A 19277-nucleotide genomic window follows, 5' to 3' on the forward strand; every position below is an offset into this window, starting at 1 on the left:
GAACCAGGTAACAACTTTTATGTGTCTCTTCCTAACTATTCGGCTGCCTAAGGTCATCTTGACTTGGCAATGAAAAAAGCTCTCTGAAAGCCTCCATAAGGCGCTGCACAGCCATTTTGGTGAAGTGGGCGGGGCTTTGGGAGACAAAAAATGCTGTATTTGGTGTATAAGACACACCCAGATTTTCAGCCTCTTTTCTGAGGCAAAAAGGTATGTCTTATATTCTGAAAAATATGGTATATATGTATGTATGTATGTATGTATGTATACATAGTGTATATATATATATATATATATATACACTATATATATAGTGTGTGTGTGTGTGTGTGTGTGTGTGTGTGTGTGTGTGTGTGTTCTGCATTTATTTGTTTTTCGATAAGAATGACGTCTTCAATGACCCAAGTGATAAGAAGAAATAATCTTGATCTTCTTCCTTCTGATATTTACATCAGACTTAAACATACTCTCTCCAAGTAATCTTTCTCTTTTGGGGGGGTATGCAGGAAATCCAGAGAAATTCTGTATTTTTCTGTCCTTGAATGAAAGATCATTGGGTAGGTAGGTTTGAAATGAAACTCTGGAAGATGGAGGGTGACTACCGTTTTTCTCTCCTAACTTCTGCTTGACTAGGTTGATACATTTTGTATGAAAACAAAACAAATTGTTGACATGACAGAGGGAGAAAAACGTAGATATTGTGTAATGCACAATTTATGTGTCCAAGTATGTATTTTTCCAAACAAGAAAGAGGAGACCTGTTCTTATATGAGCCTGTTCAATAAACCAGTTGTTTAAATGAGTAAAAACTAACTACTGTGAGCTTGTTATATTCAAGACTCAGGCCATTGCTTTTCCAGTGCCACCCATTCAGGTCCATCTGTCAAGGTGAAACAAACATCCTGTTGTGTTTTTCTGGTTTGGTTTGTTAGCATCTCCTCAAGAATTATGGCCAAAAGGTCTCAGACAGTTGGCTTTTTGGCCAGATCATAGGGGCCACAAGATCCAAACATCTACAAGAGATGCTTTGAAATAAGTCAAACACGTTTCATGGGGAAGCACAGCTGAGTCTTGTTAGAGACTGCAGTCTTAGACAGTTGTGGCCAAAAAGTCATATTTGGTTTGATTTTGGGGGGTGATCTCACTAGCTGTCTTTAAGGAACATACTTAAGAAAAAAAAGTAGTGAGAAATTTGTGATCTGAGGCCAGACCAATGGCTGGTTTACTTATATGCACACACATCTCTCTTTTTTCTGATGGTTGAATATATTATAGGAAGTCTAAGTATTAAAGATGCTATAGTTAAAATTGAGCCTAAAATTTCTGTTATCAAGTGAGACATTTGTTAAGTGAGGGTTGCCTCATTCTATGACCTTTCCTGTCACAGTTAAGTGAATCATCACAATTGTTAATTTAGTAACAAAGTTGTTGAATGAATCTGACTTTGCTTGTCAGAAGGTCAAAAAAGATGATCACATGACTCTGGGACACCTGAACTGTCATAAATATGAGAGAATTGCCAAGTATCTGAATTTTGATCACGTGCCCATGGGGATGTTGCAACAGTCATTAGTGTAAACAATGGCCATAAGTCACTTTTTTCAGTGCTGTTATGACTTTGAAACATCAGTAAATGAACTGTTGTACGTCATGGACTAACTGCACTGGGCTGTGATGGGAATAATTATACAGCACAAATTATATAGTGCGTATGTTAGATTAGAACTGGGAAAGTCTGGATACGGGCCTGTCCTTAGCCATGGCAACTCAGTCACTCTCTCTCAAACCAGTGTACCTCATGCAGTTCAGTGGTGGGTTCCGGGCGGTACGGCCCGGTATAGGCATACTGCTGGCAGCTGGGAGCAGCAGCCACTGTACTAGAACGGTGTTTCGGTGGGCCCGCCCACCCCCATTCCTTACCTCTTTTTGAGGGAAACGGGCCAATTGCGCACATGCACACAGCATAAGGTGCCTGCGCAATCTCGCTGAGCAGCTGGGGTGTCATAGGACAGTCGCGTACACATGCGCGCCCAGCATGCGCGCACAAGGTTGACATCTGGCCCCGTCACAGCATACCGGTTGCAATGGGATCCAGAACCCACCACTGATGCAGTTTTTGTTGTGACCAAAAATGGGAAATGAGAGTGCCCTATACACTGTTTTGTGCTGTTGGGGAATAGGCGGGATAGTAATTTAATACATCAAAAGAAAAAAGTTATTAGGGTTTCCTTTTCAGTTTTGAGAACGTTTCTGTATGTACGAAAAGGGAAAGTTAAGTTGAAAACTGTAGGGCTTAATTTATACAGCTTTTGAGGACTTTTTTAAAAAAATGTTGGAATTAATCCTCCTTTATGTATATCTGAACTGAATAATTAAAAAACCCCGGATCATATTCAACAGTTTAACTAAGAGGAAAGAGGAGAATGCAAGATTAAGAAAGAAGGAGATTCTTTCTTTCCTGCCGGAAGAGCTGCTCTGCTTTTTATTTTTAGCAAATTGGCGCCCGAACTTCCCAAATACTAAAGAGGGAACGTTTGAAAATGGAAGGCCTTGCAGCTGTACTCTGCTGATTTGAACTGGACTTTATGACCAGCATGAAGGGCTCTTTCTTCTTTTTTTCAAAGTGTTAGCGCTGCTCATTCTCTACCGAAGAATGCTGGAGCTGCATCTGCTTTTACTTAACTTTTTTTTTTTAAAGGTTAAGAGCCAAAATCTCAATTCATCCTGGACTAGACCGTTAAAGACACAGCCCTCTTTAACATATTAATATCTTAGGCATGGTGTTCATTTTGTAAATGCTTGCTTGCTATATTTTTAAAATGAGAGTTATCTAAGGTGTTTTTTTTAAGTATTTTTTGTTAAATCTTTGAACATATCTGGAGATGATGCTCAATCAGGACAGCATAGAAAGCAGCTGGGAGATTCAAATGCCTATGAGCTAGTGTAAATTTTATAATCCGACTTTTGTGTCTAGGTAACATCTTCCTTCTGAAATACAGAAATGCATAGAAATATGTCCAATTGCCTAAAAGAGGGGTATCAAACTCAAGGCCTGTGGGCTGGACCCTGCTGCGGGATACTTAGATCTGGCCCATGGGGCCGCTCTGGAAACAATGAAAGAACGGCTCCCGGTGCCTCTGCAAGCAAAAATGGTGGTTGAGAGGGCCACATGCGGCCTTCCCAGGCTCCGTTTTTGGCCATGACGGCCTCCTGCAGCCTTCTGCCAGTGAAAAGTGAGTTCGGGGAGACCATACACAGCCCACCTGGCAATGGTGGATTCCTACCGGTTTGGACGGTTTGGCCAAACCGGTTGTGGTGTCACTGGAACCAGCAGCGATCAAAGCCTGCCACACTCCGAACTGGTTCTCAGGTTCATCTTGTTTTTTGCTTCTGCGCATGCACAGAGTTGAAGTCCGGACATCTTCAAGTTGCCAAGGTTGAGAAACACTGGTCTAGTAATAGAAGCCAGGCTTGATATAAATACTTGGAATGTCCGTTTCTGATCTTCATTCTCAAGTGAGCAGTTTTTGCTTTATGTTTAGTGAATATCTAGTGTAGTATTTGGGGGCAGGAACTCCAGTTTAGGAGGGTGTATATTCTATGCCTGGGTTGGATCCTGAGCTACTCATTTTCAGATACTAATGCAAACATGATATACTTGTATGCAACTGCCTTGTTGGCTACAAATTGATTCCTGTGATAATAGAAAAATCTCATGTTAATTATTTGAAGATGAATCCTGTGACCGCCTATTCAATGTTCTTCGAGGAACAGCGTATATCTTTGAGGAAAACAATATGACACAACCTTTTTAGTACTGTAACTGCTTAAGAATTCTGATCAGGGATTGGATGGATATCCCCCTGAGGTCTGGTTTTTCTTCTAGCATGTTTCTGCTAGCAGGGTAATGTCATTATTATTTATAACTGTTTTCCTGCTTCCAGCCTTGCATATGTTTCAGTCCTCCGCAGAATGAAAGCAGACAGATCATTAAACTGGCCCTTAAGCCTTCATTCATTAGCATAATAGTGTGGTTCTTGGAAATAATCTTGCTACTTTCTAGGAATCCAACTCTACACTTTTTTTAAAAAAAAGTGAAAGTGATATTTCCTTTAACAGGGATGCGGTGGCTCAGTGGCTAATATGCTGAGCTTGTCGATCAGAAAGGTCAGCAGTTCGGCGGTTCGAATCCCTAGCGCCACATAACAGAGTGAGCTCCCGTTGCTTGTCCCAGCTTCTGCCAACCAAGCAGTTCGAAAGCATGTAAAAATGCAAGTAGAAAAATAGGAACCACCTTTGGGAGTAAGGTAACAGCGTTGCGTGCGCCTTCAGCATTTAGTCATATCGGCTGCATGACCACAAAGATGTCTTTGGACAGCGCTGGCTCATCGGCTTTGAAACAGAGTCAGGAACGACTAGCACGCATGTGCAAGGGGAACCTTTACCTTTACTTTATATTTCCTTTAAGATGGGTTAGGGCACTCGTGTTGGGGAAATGTGACATATGATATCACTATATAATCCATTCCTCCGCAGTGTAGGAGCTTTTTTCCACAGGACCCACTCACAAAGACTGGTAGTACAGGTAGTCCTCAACGTACATCAGTTCGCTTAGTGACTGTTCAAAGTTACAATGGCATTGAAAAAAGTGATGACCATTTTTCACAGTTATGACATTTCCAGCACCACTGATCAAAATTCAGATGCTTGGCAATAGATTCATATTTATGACTGTTGCTGTATCCCACGGTCATGTGATCCCCTTTTGCGAACATCTGATAAGAAAAATCAATGTGGGAAGCCAGGTTCATTTAACAATCAGGTTACTAACTTATCAACTGCAATGATTCACAACCACTGAGACAAGAAAGGCCGTAAATAGGGCAAATTCAATCTCACTTAGCAACAGAAATGTTGGGCTCAATTGTGGTCATAGGTCGAGGACTAACTATAGCTTTTTTGGAGAACAGTTATTTATTTATTCTGGGATCAGCTTATTGCAGATTCTTTCCTTATCTTTCTTCTTCTTTCTCCTCCTCTGCCTCCCGTTATTTTTTCTAGAAGTGTATTTGCTAAAAGAGATTGACAGTTTGTGGGTATTGAGGAGACTGGAGGAAATACTGTGATGGGAGCTTTGCATCTTGATAACAGGCAACAAGGATGTCTGGACTTTGTTCAGAGTTTTTCTCCCGAATAATTAAAACTTGTTTTCTGGAAGATCATATACTTTTTCAGCAAGAAGAAAATGCTACGTTCAGTGCCTTCTATCTCCATTTGGAAAAGGATCAAAAATATAGGTTGACCTGCAGCCTAAATAGACAGTCTGGGAACAGATGAATGTAGAAAAAGGAGTGTTAGTAACGTACACGCATGTCCTGAAAGGTAGGGAAAGCAAGGAAGTTCTTGTATTTTTTTTATTTTTATTTTAGAAACAGAAAGCCTTCAGTCCCCATGTTATTCGGCCGGAGGTTTTGCTTTGGAAACTTTCGAAGATATATCTCTTCCGTGACAGACTCTGTAAATCCAGGGCAAGGCTTGGGATTCTCCAGAAGCCTTTTGACAAGGTTGTCAGAGAAAGATTTATGTTCAGGAGAAAGGAGAAGGCCAGTAGTGGGGAACGAAATGCCTTTTGTGTCTGAGTGGCAGGTCCCAGGGGGTCAGCAATAGGATAGTCTTGTTAAACCATCTCTGTCATAACAGCAGAACAAAACTCAAGCTTTGGGAGTGCCATGACTTTCTTGAACAGATCTGCAGCTACTGTGTTTGCCGTTGTAGACATCGGTTCAAAACCTTCATTTTTCTGCAGGCTCCTTGACATTAGGCATCTATCTCTTTGAGAATTCATTTATTTCGAAAATTTATATTGCTGCCTACTCGCAACTCAAAGTGGCTTACAAGGATATAAAAGAAAGAAAAATAATAAAATAATAACCCCCCTCCCCCATCCCGGTGACAACCGCACATTCATACTAGCCATTTCATGGGCACCATCCCTCTCTGTGTTCCCCAGGCCCACTGGCAGAACCATGTCTTCAGGCCCTTCTGAAAGAGTGGGTGGGGGGCAGTCTAATCTCCAGGGCGGGATGATGTTCCAGATAGAGGGAGTCACCATGGAGAAGGCCCTTCTTCTGGGTCCCGCCACATGTATCTCCTTAGGGGACAGGACCCACAACATTCTTTGCCTCCCTGCTCTAGTAGGTCAGGTAGATGTGACCGGCAAGAGACAAGGCAATTGTTTGCATAAGGATTTCACAAAATGTATTATGTGGTGGTACTAGCCACCTGTAACTTGATTCAGCTGATGCTTTTGTGATCTAGACGCTGAACTAGAAGTTAATAATCCAAGTTTACTTACTGGATATAATAGACTTATATCTGGGTGTCTTTGAGCCAGTAACTGTCCCTCAGCCCAATTTACCTCACAGGGTAATTTTTGTGTGGAAAAATTGGAAGAGGAACAGCTCTGTACTGTCTCTTATGTTCCTGGATGAAAATTCCAACATAAGCAAGTGCTGGGAAACAGAGGGATTTTGTAACATTCATAGACTGAGACGGTGCTTCTCAGTTGGAAAGGGTCCACACACAAAAAAACTGGATTGTTTCTACCTTGGCTTTGATGTGATATATTTGTTTTAATATATCTTAAGCATGCTTGAGGGAACCCTCCTACCAATAATGCTTTGAATGATTGACTCTGTCAGTTTCATTCCTGGTGCTTTTAGATTCAGGATTACAGGAATGGGCAAAGGGCAAAGTAACACACACAGACACAGACACACACACACACACACACCACACTGCCCTTTTCCAAACCCATTCATTCTTTGGATGCTGTGCAACTTTTTCATTCTTATTGCTCTTTTTCATTCTTATTGCTTTAGTGTCAGAGCCCCTTAGGGTTAATGGTATTGACTTTGAGGTTTTGATGGCCATTTATTTTGTATGCACATGATTTGGCAAAGCTCAGAGGTATAGAAGATGCTCAGCAATTAGCAGATAGCAACTGTACCATTTAGGAATCTTCCCGACAAATTGACTGAAATGGCACAAGAGACTGAGAGTGAATTAATGGCTTGCTTACCAAGCAGGAAATATCCTAAAAAAAATGTACGTTTTCTGCAGTAGATCTCTGGCTGCCTATAAACTATATTAGTGTTGGCGAACCTTTTCGGCACCGAGTGCTGTAATGGGGGAACGTGTGTGCGTGCCGGAAACTGGAGGAGCAGCCGCCCAGAATGCATGCAAGCACTGGGAAAATGATCTGGTTTCTGGCATGCACATGCACACCAGCCAGCTGGCATGCGCATGCACGTCACAAATCAGAAGATGAGGTGGCCAGTGTGCATGTGCACGCCAAAACTGGAAGATCATCTTCCCTGCATGCGCATGCACATTGGGGGGCTACTCTTCTGGTTTCCAGTGCTCCCACACACGTGAAGACCAGGTGGCGAGCGTGCTGGAACCTGGAAGAGCAGAGCTCGTGTGCCTGGAGAGATGGCTCTGCGTGCCACTTCCGGCAAGCGTGCCATACGTTTGCCATCATGGTACTATATCCTTGAATCTTTTCTCTCATTTAAGCAATGCAAACTGGAGACAGGGATACAGTTTTCTCTGCGCACATTAGAACATTTGATGTTCAGTTTTAAATACAAGTGCACTTCTGATGGATTAGACACTGAAGAGGGGCAACAGAGGAACATTGTGAGTTTCCTAAAGTTTATTGGTGGCTTGTTGGGTCGAGTCAAGGCTTGTCTGGGTTATTTACCAGTCAATAATTAGCTGTAGTCCTCGAGGAACATATGATGTCAACTACTATTTCTCCCCAGCCTTTGGTCCTTTGTTTGAACATGAATGCAGGTGTCTTCAACTTTTACATCTCTTATCCTACCAATCAATCTGTCAAAGAACCTGCAGTTTATCATGGCAGAAACAAAGCAAACAAAAATGTTTTTGGGAAAGGATATTTATTAGTAGTCTACATAACATGATCAGATCTGAATTCTTTGTAGCGCCCTGTTTGAGCTTGAAATACCGTTACGTTTGGAGCTGGTACTAATGCAGGCTTGAAACGTGAAACTTTGTTACGTTTTACATTGATACCATAAGCTTATAGGCATTTATGTGTTTGCAAGTTGCAAGTGTAGGGGGAAGAGGAGCTGACTGCTTGAAGTAATGCATAGAGACAGGGGTACAATTATATCTGCAAGTTAGGAAGAGGACATTAACCCTGGATGCCTTAAGGTCCCCTCCAGCCAGGGGTCTGTTTAAAGTAGGCAATAACTACAGTAGTTCTAATGATGCACTAATGTGCTTTTAAAAACTGAATATTTCAGCAAAGATATGCTAAGGATTCACAACAGTTCCAGTAAGAACAGGATTCTCCAACCATGACGCCACTAAAGCTTCTGATAAAATAGAGCTTTCTCATGATCACAAATTCAGGAATCTGCCCTGAATAATATAATTGAAGTAAAATTGAATTCCCTAGGAATTCATTGGTTTTTTAAATGTAAGAATAGAAAAGAACAATAACTTTGGTTTTGTTTGGTTTACTCAGGAAACTGAAGAGGGAATAACAAGTTATTTCTCCTTAAGTGTGAATGGCAAAAGTACTTAAAGAGGATTCCCCCCCACATCTGATCTAACCACACTCTTTAATACGTTTTAATATAGTACACAGATAGAGAGGCATCAAATTATGCCTAATCTCACTGGTCATGCATGTGCTTCAAATAGGATTCAAGTACAGGTAGTGCTTGACTTACTATCAGAATTGAGCCCCAAATTTGTGCTGCTAAGTGAGATATTTGTTAAATGATTTTTGCCCCATTTTACCACCTTTCTTGCGACAGTTATTAAGTGAGTCACTGCAGTTGTTAAATTAGAAACACGGTTGTTAAATGAATCTGGCTTCCCCATTGACTTTGCTTGTCAGAAGGTGATCACATGACCCCGGGACACTGCAACTGTCATAAATATCAACCAGTTGTCAAGTGTTTGAATTTGATCATGTGACCATGGGGATGGTGCGATGGCCGTGAGTGTGAAAAATGGGTTATAAGTCACTTTTTTCAATGCCGTTGTAACTTTGAATGGTCACTAAATGTACTGTTGTAAGTCAAGGACTGCCTGTAATACCCAGAATCCTTATGAATTAAATAGGTGTATCCCACACAGAAATATGGGATAAATTTGGATCCATCAATCACAATATTGCAGATTTTGTTATATTAAGGAAATCAATATAAGTTATTAATTAGGTCCTTAAGTTCAAATAGTCGCAATATAATTAGAGCTGCAATTTCTTAAAATGTAATTCTTGTAGCTCAGCCCTAAGCCAAAAATACATTGTTTTTCCCGCTCAGCCTGGACAAACTAGGTGCCTGGAAAACTCAACTGTTAAATGTGTTGCTAAGCTTTCTTTCCTGCTCTGCCTGGAGAAGCAGGAAGAAGTGTTTTACACAGAGTAGCTATGTGTGTAAGAATCTTAACTCCTCATTCTCTGGCTGGACATCACCCCTGCCTCTCAAACCTTTCCCTGGGATAAAGAGTCAATGGCTTCTCTTTCAGCTTCCTCCCTTTATCAGGATGGCTGAGAGCTTTCTTTGAGAATGGCCTTCTAACTTATTGGTATTTAGTATTGAATGAAACAGAATTACGTGAAAAGCATTCTTAATGCTTGCATGCTGTTTTACCTCTTCATTTAGAAAGATTTTTTTCTCTTTCAAAGGACAAACAGTTTGAGGGGATGGTCAGCTTTCTGAAAGACATCCTTTAGCCAAACATATGCTTTGTTTGCAGAAAGCAACTGCAGAAATAATTGCATCAGAAGTTTGCTTGCAGCAAAAGCAGGCAAGCACTTTTTCCCCCCATCCAGGGCTGATTCACATCAGAAGTAATCTATTAGGGAACCCTATGCTGGCTTGCAGTGAACAAAGCCAGAGCTTATCCCACCCTGCTTTCCTTGCTCTTGTAAGATCAGCGCCGTATCATGCAACTTCCCCCTTGTTTTGTCTCTTTAAGAATCCATAGGGAATTATTTTTAATGGAAAGGATCACTATCCCTTGATAGTCTTTATCACTTTTGTAGGTGGTACATCTGTCCATTTACATAAGCTCAGTGCCCCCCCCCCCAACCTTATGGGTTCTAGGGACCAATTCTGTGGAGGGCAGTTTTTTCCGCTGACTGGGAGGAGCATGGTTTCACACGCTGCCTGGATCCCGTGCATGCGTGGATGGGCCTTTACTCAACTGCCTGGCCACAGATCAGTACCGGGTTGCAACCCAGGGGTCAGAGACCTTTGTACTAGCCGATACACATCTCTATTCCCCTCTCCATTTCTCACCCCAACTTCTTATTCTTTCTATTTGGTTCCTTGTCCCTTACCTTGTCAGACATTTTCCCTTTTCAATTTGCCTTGGACTTGTTGCCTTATGTGTTTTGGCCTGATATGATCAGAGAAGTCATCAGAGAAGTCAGTGCATGCACAAGCATGGAAATTCAATCATGAAGCTCAGCAGCTAAGCATCTATTTGAAAGAAGCTATGTAATTCTAGGTCTGTTGCTGGTCCTCCAAGCTGGGGTCTATTCCTGCTGGTGTTTTGTTTGAGATGGGAGTTGATATGAAATTTAGCAGCTTAATGAATGAGAAAAAGAGACTGCTAGGAAGGCATGCATGACAGTTTGGTTACCAAACTTTTATACTTCCTCACCATAGTGTTCACTTACAATTTACATAGAATCTCATATTATCAATCTAATATGTATGCAATTATTATCATTATTAAACATTTATTTGACTATACTGTAACTATTATACTATACTATATGTAACTGGAGGATGGTTTTTATGTTTTATGCTTGTTTTTGTTTGTTTAAAAATAAAAAAAATTATAAGGAAGGCATGCATGACTTTAGAAAGCTAACTATGAAGCAGAGTGATTTTTTAAAAAAATGTACCACCTTTTCTAACAGCTATGTTGCCTGGGCCTCTTAATCCATCAATCTCCATCCTCCTTGTAGTACTTCTGACAGCAAGTGTGGAATGAATGAGCCGTTGATTTGTTTAATTATTACATTTGTATAATGCTGAATCTGTCAGAATGATAAATAGCAAGGCCAAACAATGTAAATGTTCTTTGTAGTAGACCAACATATATCCATGGTAATAAAGCAAATTGCTTTAGAAATAAATTTACTATCTTAATCAGTAATAGTAATGGAAGTGGCAGAGTTACCATCAGCCAAGTCAGCCAGGAGCAATAATTTGTTGGTAATAACCCAGTAGTAAAGTCATTAACTACCAAGTGAAGACCTTGGATAAAATATATATGAAGACTGCTAGTAAAACAGGAGTTTAGAAAATAGGACAGCCTAAAGAAAAACTCTAAATTTGCTTACCTTGATTGTCAGTATAAGAGGGAGAGAAGGAGCAATATTGTCAGGTTTTCAGAATGATGTTGTTGTAGACCAGATTAATGAGGTAGTTAGCTCCACCTTAGGAGGCCTGCTTTCTGACATGGTCTATTTCCAAGGGCTGATATATGCTCTTTGGAAGAGCTCAGTCGTCACCATTTTCCAGAATGAGCCTGACTTCTGAGGAAGGCCATTCAGTTAGATTGGAGGTATAAGCAAAATCAGTGTCTCCTGGTTTCATCTTCCTTCACTTCACAGAAACTGGGAGCAGCCATAGTTTCTTCTGCAGTACAGGGGTACAGTTGTGATCCTACAGATATTAACTTCTCTGTCTTCCCCAACCTGCTGCCTTCTGTGTATGCTGAGAGTGCAGTTCCAGGGAATTTAGCACACATGAGTGTTGACAGATTGGGAAAAGCCATGCTACAAGAATGCTACATACCGTGTTTCCCCAATAAGACTGGGTCTTATTTTCTTTTGACCCCCGAAATAAGCACTTGGCCTTATTTTCGGAGAAATCTTATTAGTTTTAAGGTGCAGGAAGTGGTGAGCGTGGTCACCTCATGGCTGCTGCTGTGTTGCACATCAGTGGACCTGCTGCTCTTTTTTGCACCGCCATTAGCGTTACAGAAGGTGTGCAGTAGTTTTGAAGTTTGAAGTTTTATTTTATTTATATGCCGCCCTATTCCCTATAGGGACTCAGGGCGGTGAACAACTCAAACGGGAAAGGGAACACACAAATACAAAACAAACATTTAAAATAACCAACAGCCACACCTGTCGAGAGAGGAAGGGAGCTCATCGACCCCAGGCCTGCCGACACAGCCAGGTTTTAACAGCTTTTCAGAAGGCCAGGAGAGAGGTGAGGGTCCAAATCTCCGTGGGGAGTTTGTTCCAAAGGGCCGGAGCTGCAACAGAGAAGCTCCCCCCCCGGGTCGTAGCCAGATGGCATTGGCTAGTAGATGGAACCCGGAGGAGGCCGACCCTGTGCAATCTAATGGGTCTTTAGCTAGGGTTGCGGGAGCAGCCATTAGGTAAGTGCATGTAGGGTGCATGGGTCATGTTCCCCCCTCCCTCCCTCCCCTGGCTTCGCCTCCTCACTTCATGTTGTTTGTGTGGCAAGCAATCAGAGGAAATGGTGGGGACCTGCTGTGCATGTGTTTAAATATTTTTGGCGAGGACTTATTTTAGCGCATACACTCAAAATGGGCTTATTGGGTTTATTATCCAGGGAGGGCTTATTTTTGGGAAAACAAGGTACAACAAGGCAGGAAGCTTGCAAGTTGACCAAGTAGCTACCTGTCTACAGCTTCTAAATGAACAGTAGTTGGTTGGGATGTGCCATTTATTAACTCTTTATTTACCTGCCTGGATTGTACAAATAAAGGCTACAGGCTTGACTTATGCATAACCTTTTCAGAATAAAGCATTGGGAATGCTTCTGATTCATCTTTTTTTGTAATTATTTAAATATTTTTTGTGAGGTAGGCCCAGATGACCATCTTCTGGCTGAGTCAAAGTGAATAACGGCTGGCCTTAAGGCTATTAAAATGGGATTTGAAATGTGGACTCCCCCTCCCCTAACAGTCTGCATTCTTCAGGTATAATTTTAGTAGGATCCCCTGAATCACCATGGTAGTTTTTGTAAAAAGTCAGATTTGAGATTCTTAACAGTTTTTCCAATGCAAACACTACATAATTTTAAACCACGGTTCCTGGTTTGTGTCTTTATTTAAGCCTTTCATGTATAAATTGTGAATTCCTGAGAGATTTATTCAAATTAAATGATGTTTAAAATCTGTTCTGTATTTCTGCTCCTGCTTTGCTCTGATGAATACCTTTCATTTTAACAGTGCTCTTTACTGAAGTATCATGAATATGTATGAGCCCAATGGCGCTGTCAAAATTGGTGGCTTTTAAAGTAGCCAGCCTTTGAAATTATTGTCAGGGACACAGAACATAGAATCATAAGGCTGGAAATGACCTCCGTGCTTTACAGAAGAATCTAATTTTTAATGCTTTCTTTCCCCCCCTTGCCTTTCTTTCCTCAGCACCGAAGACATGTAGCCCCAAACAATTTGCATGTAAAGATCAGATCACGTGTATATCCAAGGGCTGGAGATGTGATGGAGAGAAGGACTGTCCAGATGGCTCTGATGAATCACCAGATATATGTAGGTATCTTTACTTCATCTTCTTTTCCCTAGTGAATATTTTTCCAACAATTTTGATGTGATGACCTGGATTGCTTTCCATTCACTTTTTCTGAGAGTGCAAAATGCATGGTGTACTTCTCACAGCTTTGGGGACATTGAAAAACAAACAGCACATGAGGAAGTTTTGTAAGAATTCTCCACTTCGGAAAATATCGTTTATTACTCACGTTTTTGTGCAAGTGGGCAAGTGTTCCTCATTGGGTTTTAGCCCAAATTGCCTGAGAAAACCTTTTCCCACTTCACTTTTCTGACAAGTTTCCCTTCCCCTTATTCTCCCTCCCCCATTTTTTTTTTTTTTTTTGGCTTCCTCCTGTAGAAACCACTGGCTTCTTAGGATGGTAGTGTTCCTAATTGAAGATTCTTGTCTGATTATAATCTGCTGAGTAGAAAAATTATCCAGCAGAGAATTTTACATCATATGGATTATTAATTCTCTTAAGTGAAGCTGCTAGAGTCTGAATCTTGGGCTTTCTGCCTATAAAGTATGTGCTCAGTCATTGAACCATGTTCCTTTCCCCATAATAAGTATGGTAGAGAATGGTCAAAATGCCTTCCCTGCTGCTCCACAAGCTCTATTTGGACACGTTAAAAGAAAGTTTGGACTTCTTTATAAATGCTAGATAGTGTCCCTTGGCAGAAGAAGAGCCTCAACATTGTTTTGATTTGCATGAAATGCCAATGGAAGACGTTTTTTAGACTAGCCTGCAAGCATTCAGTAGATAGTAGGAAATTTCAGGAATGGTTGAAAACAAACCATTGATGCATGTTGTGCATCAAATAAAGGTAGTCCTTGACTTACAACAGTTCATTTAGTGACTGTTCAAAGTTCAGTGACACTGAAAAAAGGGACATGACCATTTTTCTCACTTATGACTATTGCAGCATCCCTTTAGCCATATGATTTACATTCAGATGCTTGGCAACTGGTTCATATTTATGACGGTTGTCCTGGTGTCGTGTGATCACCTTTTATGACCTTCTGACAAGCAAAGTCAATGGGGAAGCCAGATTCACTTAACAACTGTGTTACTAATTTAACAACTGCAGTGACTCACTTAACAAATGTGGCAAGAAGATTCGTAACATGGGGCAAAACCTACTTAATAAATTACTCATTTAGCAATATAAATTCTGGGCTCAGTTATGGTCATAAGTCAAGGACTATCTGTAGTTCCCTGCTACCTAACTTATAACCTTCATAATTAAACCAAGAATGGGAGAGAAAAAAAATTAAATCCACTAGTTGCCCTGCTCTGTGTGAGCTTTGGGACTGTGAGTTAATTCATTAAGATTTATGTCTCACCTTTCATCCATTATCTTAAGAAAGTAGACATAGGACTCCTCAGTTTTTGTCTGCAACAAACAGAGATAAGTTGGATTGGACTGAGACTTAGGCGTGGGATGAAATCACAATAGAGAGATCTTCCAGGGAGAAGAAGGAAAATAGCAATGTTTTTCAACTATAAAAATTCAAGTTAGAATGGTTGATGGTATATTCCCAGATGGGAATTTTTGAATACAAAAGGAAAGGCTTTTTTCTTAAGGCTTTTTCTTCTTTCTTAACAGCTTATAAACTCTTCTTTATTTTTAAAAAAGATCTTCCTCTATTTGCATTCATACAGATCAGGGAAAAAAGGATTTTTCAAGCTTTTCTGAAAGGCTTTTTTTGATTGATGATTAGGCTTAATATATTGTAGTGGATGATTTTGATTTGTCTAATTTAATATGTTTCAGTGGATGCTTTGGTATTATTACTGAGATGTATTTGTGGCCATTATAGTTATTTTTATAAGCTGAATAAATAGAATAGGGAATAAAAGGAAATACAAAATGCCTGTGTGTGCGTTTGTGTGTGTGCATGCATGAAACAAGAAACTATTTCACAAGAGGTTGGCTGTGGAGTCTGTTAAAAATATCCTAAGTGATTGAAAAGATGCTGAATGACTTCTTTGTATCTGTCACAGAAAATGTGGCACAAATATAACTGACATTTTCAAAATGGACTTGCCTATAAAAAGTAGTGTTAAGAAACAAAATTCCGATCTTTTTATAAAATTACAATTAGTCAAATCACCAGATCATTTCTCAGAAAGTTCTAGGGATTATCCAGGAAACTATAGGCTGGATAGTTTAATGGCTAATAGAAACCACTGTTAAAAATTATCAAGGATATAAGAGAAGAGTGCTACTGAAGAAAAATCCATTAAAAAATTCTTAGAATAACCAGGAAAGAAATTAAAATTAAAGCCGCCTTTATACAAATGTGTGATACAACCACATTATAAATAGTACAGACTGTTACTTGGAAAAGAATACTGAAGAGATGGAATAGACATAGTGAAAAAGGAACTAAAATGATTTTAGGGGCAGAAGTAACTTGCCATGAAGAATGGCATGTCAAGCTTTTCAGCATCAGAAAAAAGAAAGATACAAAGTATGCATAAAATGATACACATTATAGAGAAATTTGATAGGATGAAGGGTTATTTCCACTTTATAATTTTATCCCCAAAAGGTTATCCAGTAAACTGAATGAAGCGAGATTCACGGAAGATAAAACTGAGCACTATTCTCGCTATTCTCCGCAGTATAGATAGCAAAGGATTGGAATTTGTTCCAGCAAGATGGGAAGGGCTGATTGTCCCAACTTAGCCTTAAAAGGAGATGATGCCGATTCATAGCGGAGAAAGATATCGATGCCTGAGTCATGATGTTGTTTGTGATTATCAGGTTCACAAGTATAGGCTCTCGATGTCACGTCTGAAGTAAGGGCAAGGGAAGGTGCTATTGTAGTCATGTTCTGCTTGAGGAGTTTACTAAAAACATCTAGATGGCTCCTGTGAGAAGCAGGATCTTGGGCTAGGTGAGCTTTCAGACTGACCCACCTGGATCTTTGTTTTTAGCTGCAAGAAAACTGGGACCAAACAAATTCTTCATCTTTTGGCCCAGTGCAATTAATTCCTGATTATAACAAGAAAACGGATTTGGCCTCTGGGATGTCTGCCAAATTTCTCCAGGGCAATATTTCAAAATGGTGCAATCATTGTGAAATATTCGACAGAGGCCAGATGTTAAATGTCTTTTGTATAAATGTGCCTCTGGAATGAGACACTGACAATGTCAAATTCCAGTTGATCTCAGTTTGCCTCTGAATTTGAGAATTGAATCAATTCAAATATTCAAACATTGTTAGTTTTTCCACATTGCTATTTGGTGTCTAATGGAAGAACCTGTGGAAGATCAAAGTAGCTATAATAATATTTTTACTATTTTCTGGTTGCAAAATTAACAAATGCAATTTTGCTATGAGTTTTAGTATCAAACGCTTGCTCACTGGAGCACTTACCAAATATAATCAATAATAATTACCCTGGTCAACTATAAAACTTAAAAAAAAGAAGCTTCAATTCTGTGGACAGTTAAAATACGCTGCTTATTAAGGGAGAAATGGTGCCTTGTTGAAGTTCATAACTCAAATTATTATATTCCATTTTCCTTGCCCTTCACCAAAATTTGATCTATGAACAAAATAATACATTAAGGCAGTTTAGCTGACTTGCTAACTGCAATTTAGATTTCAGGAAAAAATGTGGATTGTGTATTTTACATAGCATGATTCTGTGCTTATTAAAGAGCACATAGATATATTTTTCCCAATTTGATGCGGTCTTAAGTGTGTTGGATTATAGTTCCTAGCGTTCTAAATCAACTTAGAGAGCTTGGGTAAAGACTAGATGACATTAATAAACTAAGTAAAAGCCAACATTCAAAAAACAATAATGGAATGCATTTTATTTTGGTCAGCACAGAACTATTGTTGAAAAACATGAAAAAAAGAGGGATCCTAATTTATGAAGCTTATCTCATGTGCCAACATCATTGATGTTGCTAACATTGATATTAGAAAGTGAGCTGTTATCCCCAACACTAGAAATTCATTTGGGGGGGGGGTTCAAGGGAAAACCTTCTAACCTTAGAAAGATAAGGGGGCGTCAGCACGGTGCCATAGTGGCATGAGAAAGGACTGGCTAAACAGCTCCAGAAGATGGAGAACTTCTCAGTCTTGTCTTAGCAATGACAAGCAAGAGTTACCCCAGACAGGATTTGGAGATAAAGGAAACAGGAGAGGAAAGCTGGAGGTGTCATTGTTAATATCCAACCGGTTAGCTTTATAAAGCTAAGCTTACATACATTTGCAGGCAAACACCAAGAAATTTCCAGCATATTCCAAACAATGGAGCCCCTGGTTGGGATGAGCTCATTATTGCTCATTTAGCCTCTTCTTGATTGTTCCCACCGATTTTAAAAAGCACCTATTAATTTAAATGCAGACACTAATTATTAATTAAGGTTTTGGACTGTTGACAAATTTGGGGCAATACCTACCGGGACTTCCCTCTGAGCTTTCTAGACAAAGCATAAATATTTATTAACACAGGCACCAACCACTGATCAGCCTTAGATCAAGTAGCTTCACTGTCGTCTAAAGGCAACCAACTGAAGAGGTTGCAGCTGAGGATGAGAAGGAAAGCAGGATTGTTTGTACAAATTTTCTGAAAGACCAGCTTCTTCTGCCATCCCTCTCCTTCTCATTTCAGCAGGGGATCAGAAGATGTTTTTAACAATAAGTGCCTGAGCTTGCACACTTTCTTGTCTCCTCAACTCTTTTCCTTTCTGGAATGTTCTCTCTTACAACATCTTTTTAACAGAGGTGGGCTTCAAAAATTTCAGCAACGGGCTCTCTGCCTGATTGCTAGGTGGGTGTGAACATGGTAGGTGTCGCATAGTTGGCCTCCTGCACCACGGCGGGAGGAGGGGGGCTATTTTTGCCTTCCCCAGGCTCTGGAGGCCTTCCTCTAGCCTCTGGGAGGGAAAAAAAACTGCTTCCCCCAAACTCCAGAGGCCCTCCGAGACTAGAAACGGGCCCATTTTCAGCCTTCCGGAACTTCCAGGCGGTCCGTTTTTTCCCCTCCCTGAGCCTCCGCACGGGCCCTGCATTTACCTCACATCCCAAATGGGCCATGTGGTGAGTCCCGGGAGGGGAGGGGTGGGCAGAGCCAGCCAGGGGTAGGATTTGGAGGTTCTCCAAACCGGCCATAATGTTAGCTACGGGTTCTCCCGAGCCCAGGCGAATTGGCAGCAGCCCACCCCTGCCTTATAAGGATTGTGTTGCTAACAGAGATAATATATAAGCTACTATAGGATTCAGATCCACCCCCCACCCCCCACGATCATCAGTAAATAAAGGACTCAGATTTGCATTATATGTGTGATTGCTCTGGGCTAAGCCAAAGTCCTTGGTGAAAGTTTGGACACATTTGGGAGAGAAGGTAGCCATGGCCTAAATTTTACAACGGGTAATCTGATGTCTTTCAGATGTTTTGGATTACAATTCTTGCTATCCTTGACTATTGGAAGAGACTAGCTTGGCTATCTCTTGCCCATTTGTAGAGCAGCTCTTCCATTAAGGATGATGGCTTATCATTATTGTACAGGGTTGGGTGAGGTTAAACTCTGTATCCTGAGATGTTTAGCTATGTTTAACTTTAGGAAGTTTTCCTATCTTAAAAATATATTTTTCGGGGGCAGTAATGGAGTTTCTCTTTTTTTGCAAGCAGAGGGGTATGTATGTATGTATGTATGTA

General features: G+C 40.5%; 1 protein-coding gene across 3 annotated transcripts in view; it reads left to right on the forward strand.

The window, feature by feature from the left end:
* Nucleotides 1–19277, forward strand: part of LRP1 (LDL receptor related protein 1) — a 337681-nt gene that overhangs the window by 75357 nt on the left and 243047 nt on the right. For all 3 annotated transcript variants that reach the window (XM_032212335.1, XM_032212336.1, XM_032212337.1), the window contains one exon: nt 13468–13590. In XM_032212335.1, coding sequence (XP_032068226.1) covers nt 13468–13590 — 123 coding nt within the window. The remainder of the gene's footprint in view (nt 1–13467; nt 13591–19277) is intronic.

This window comes from Thamnophis elegans, chromosome 2 (assembly GCF_009769535.1).
Source record: "Thamnophis elegans isolate rThaEle1 chromosome 2, rThaEle1.pri, whole genome shotgun sequence".
NCBI classification, from domain to species: Eukaryota; Metazoa; Chordata; class Lepidosauria; order Squamata; family Colubridae; genus Thamnophis; species Thamnophis elegans.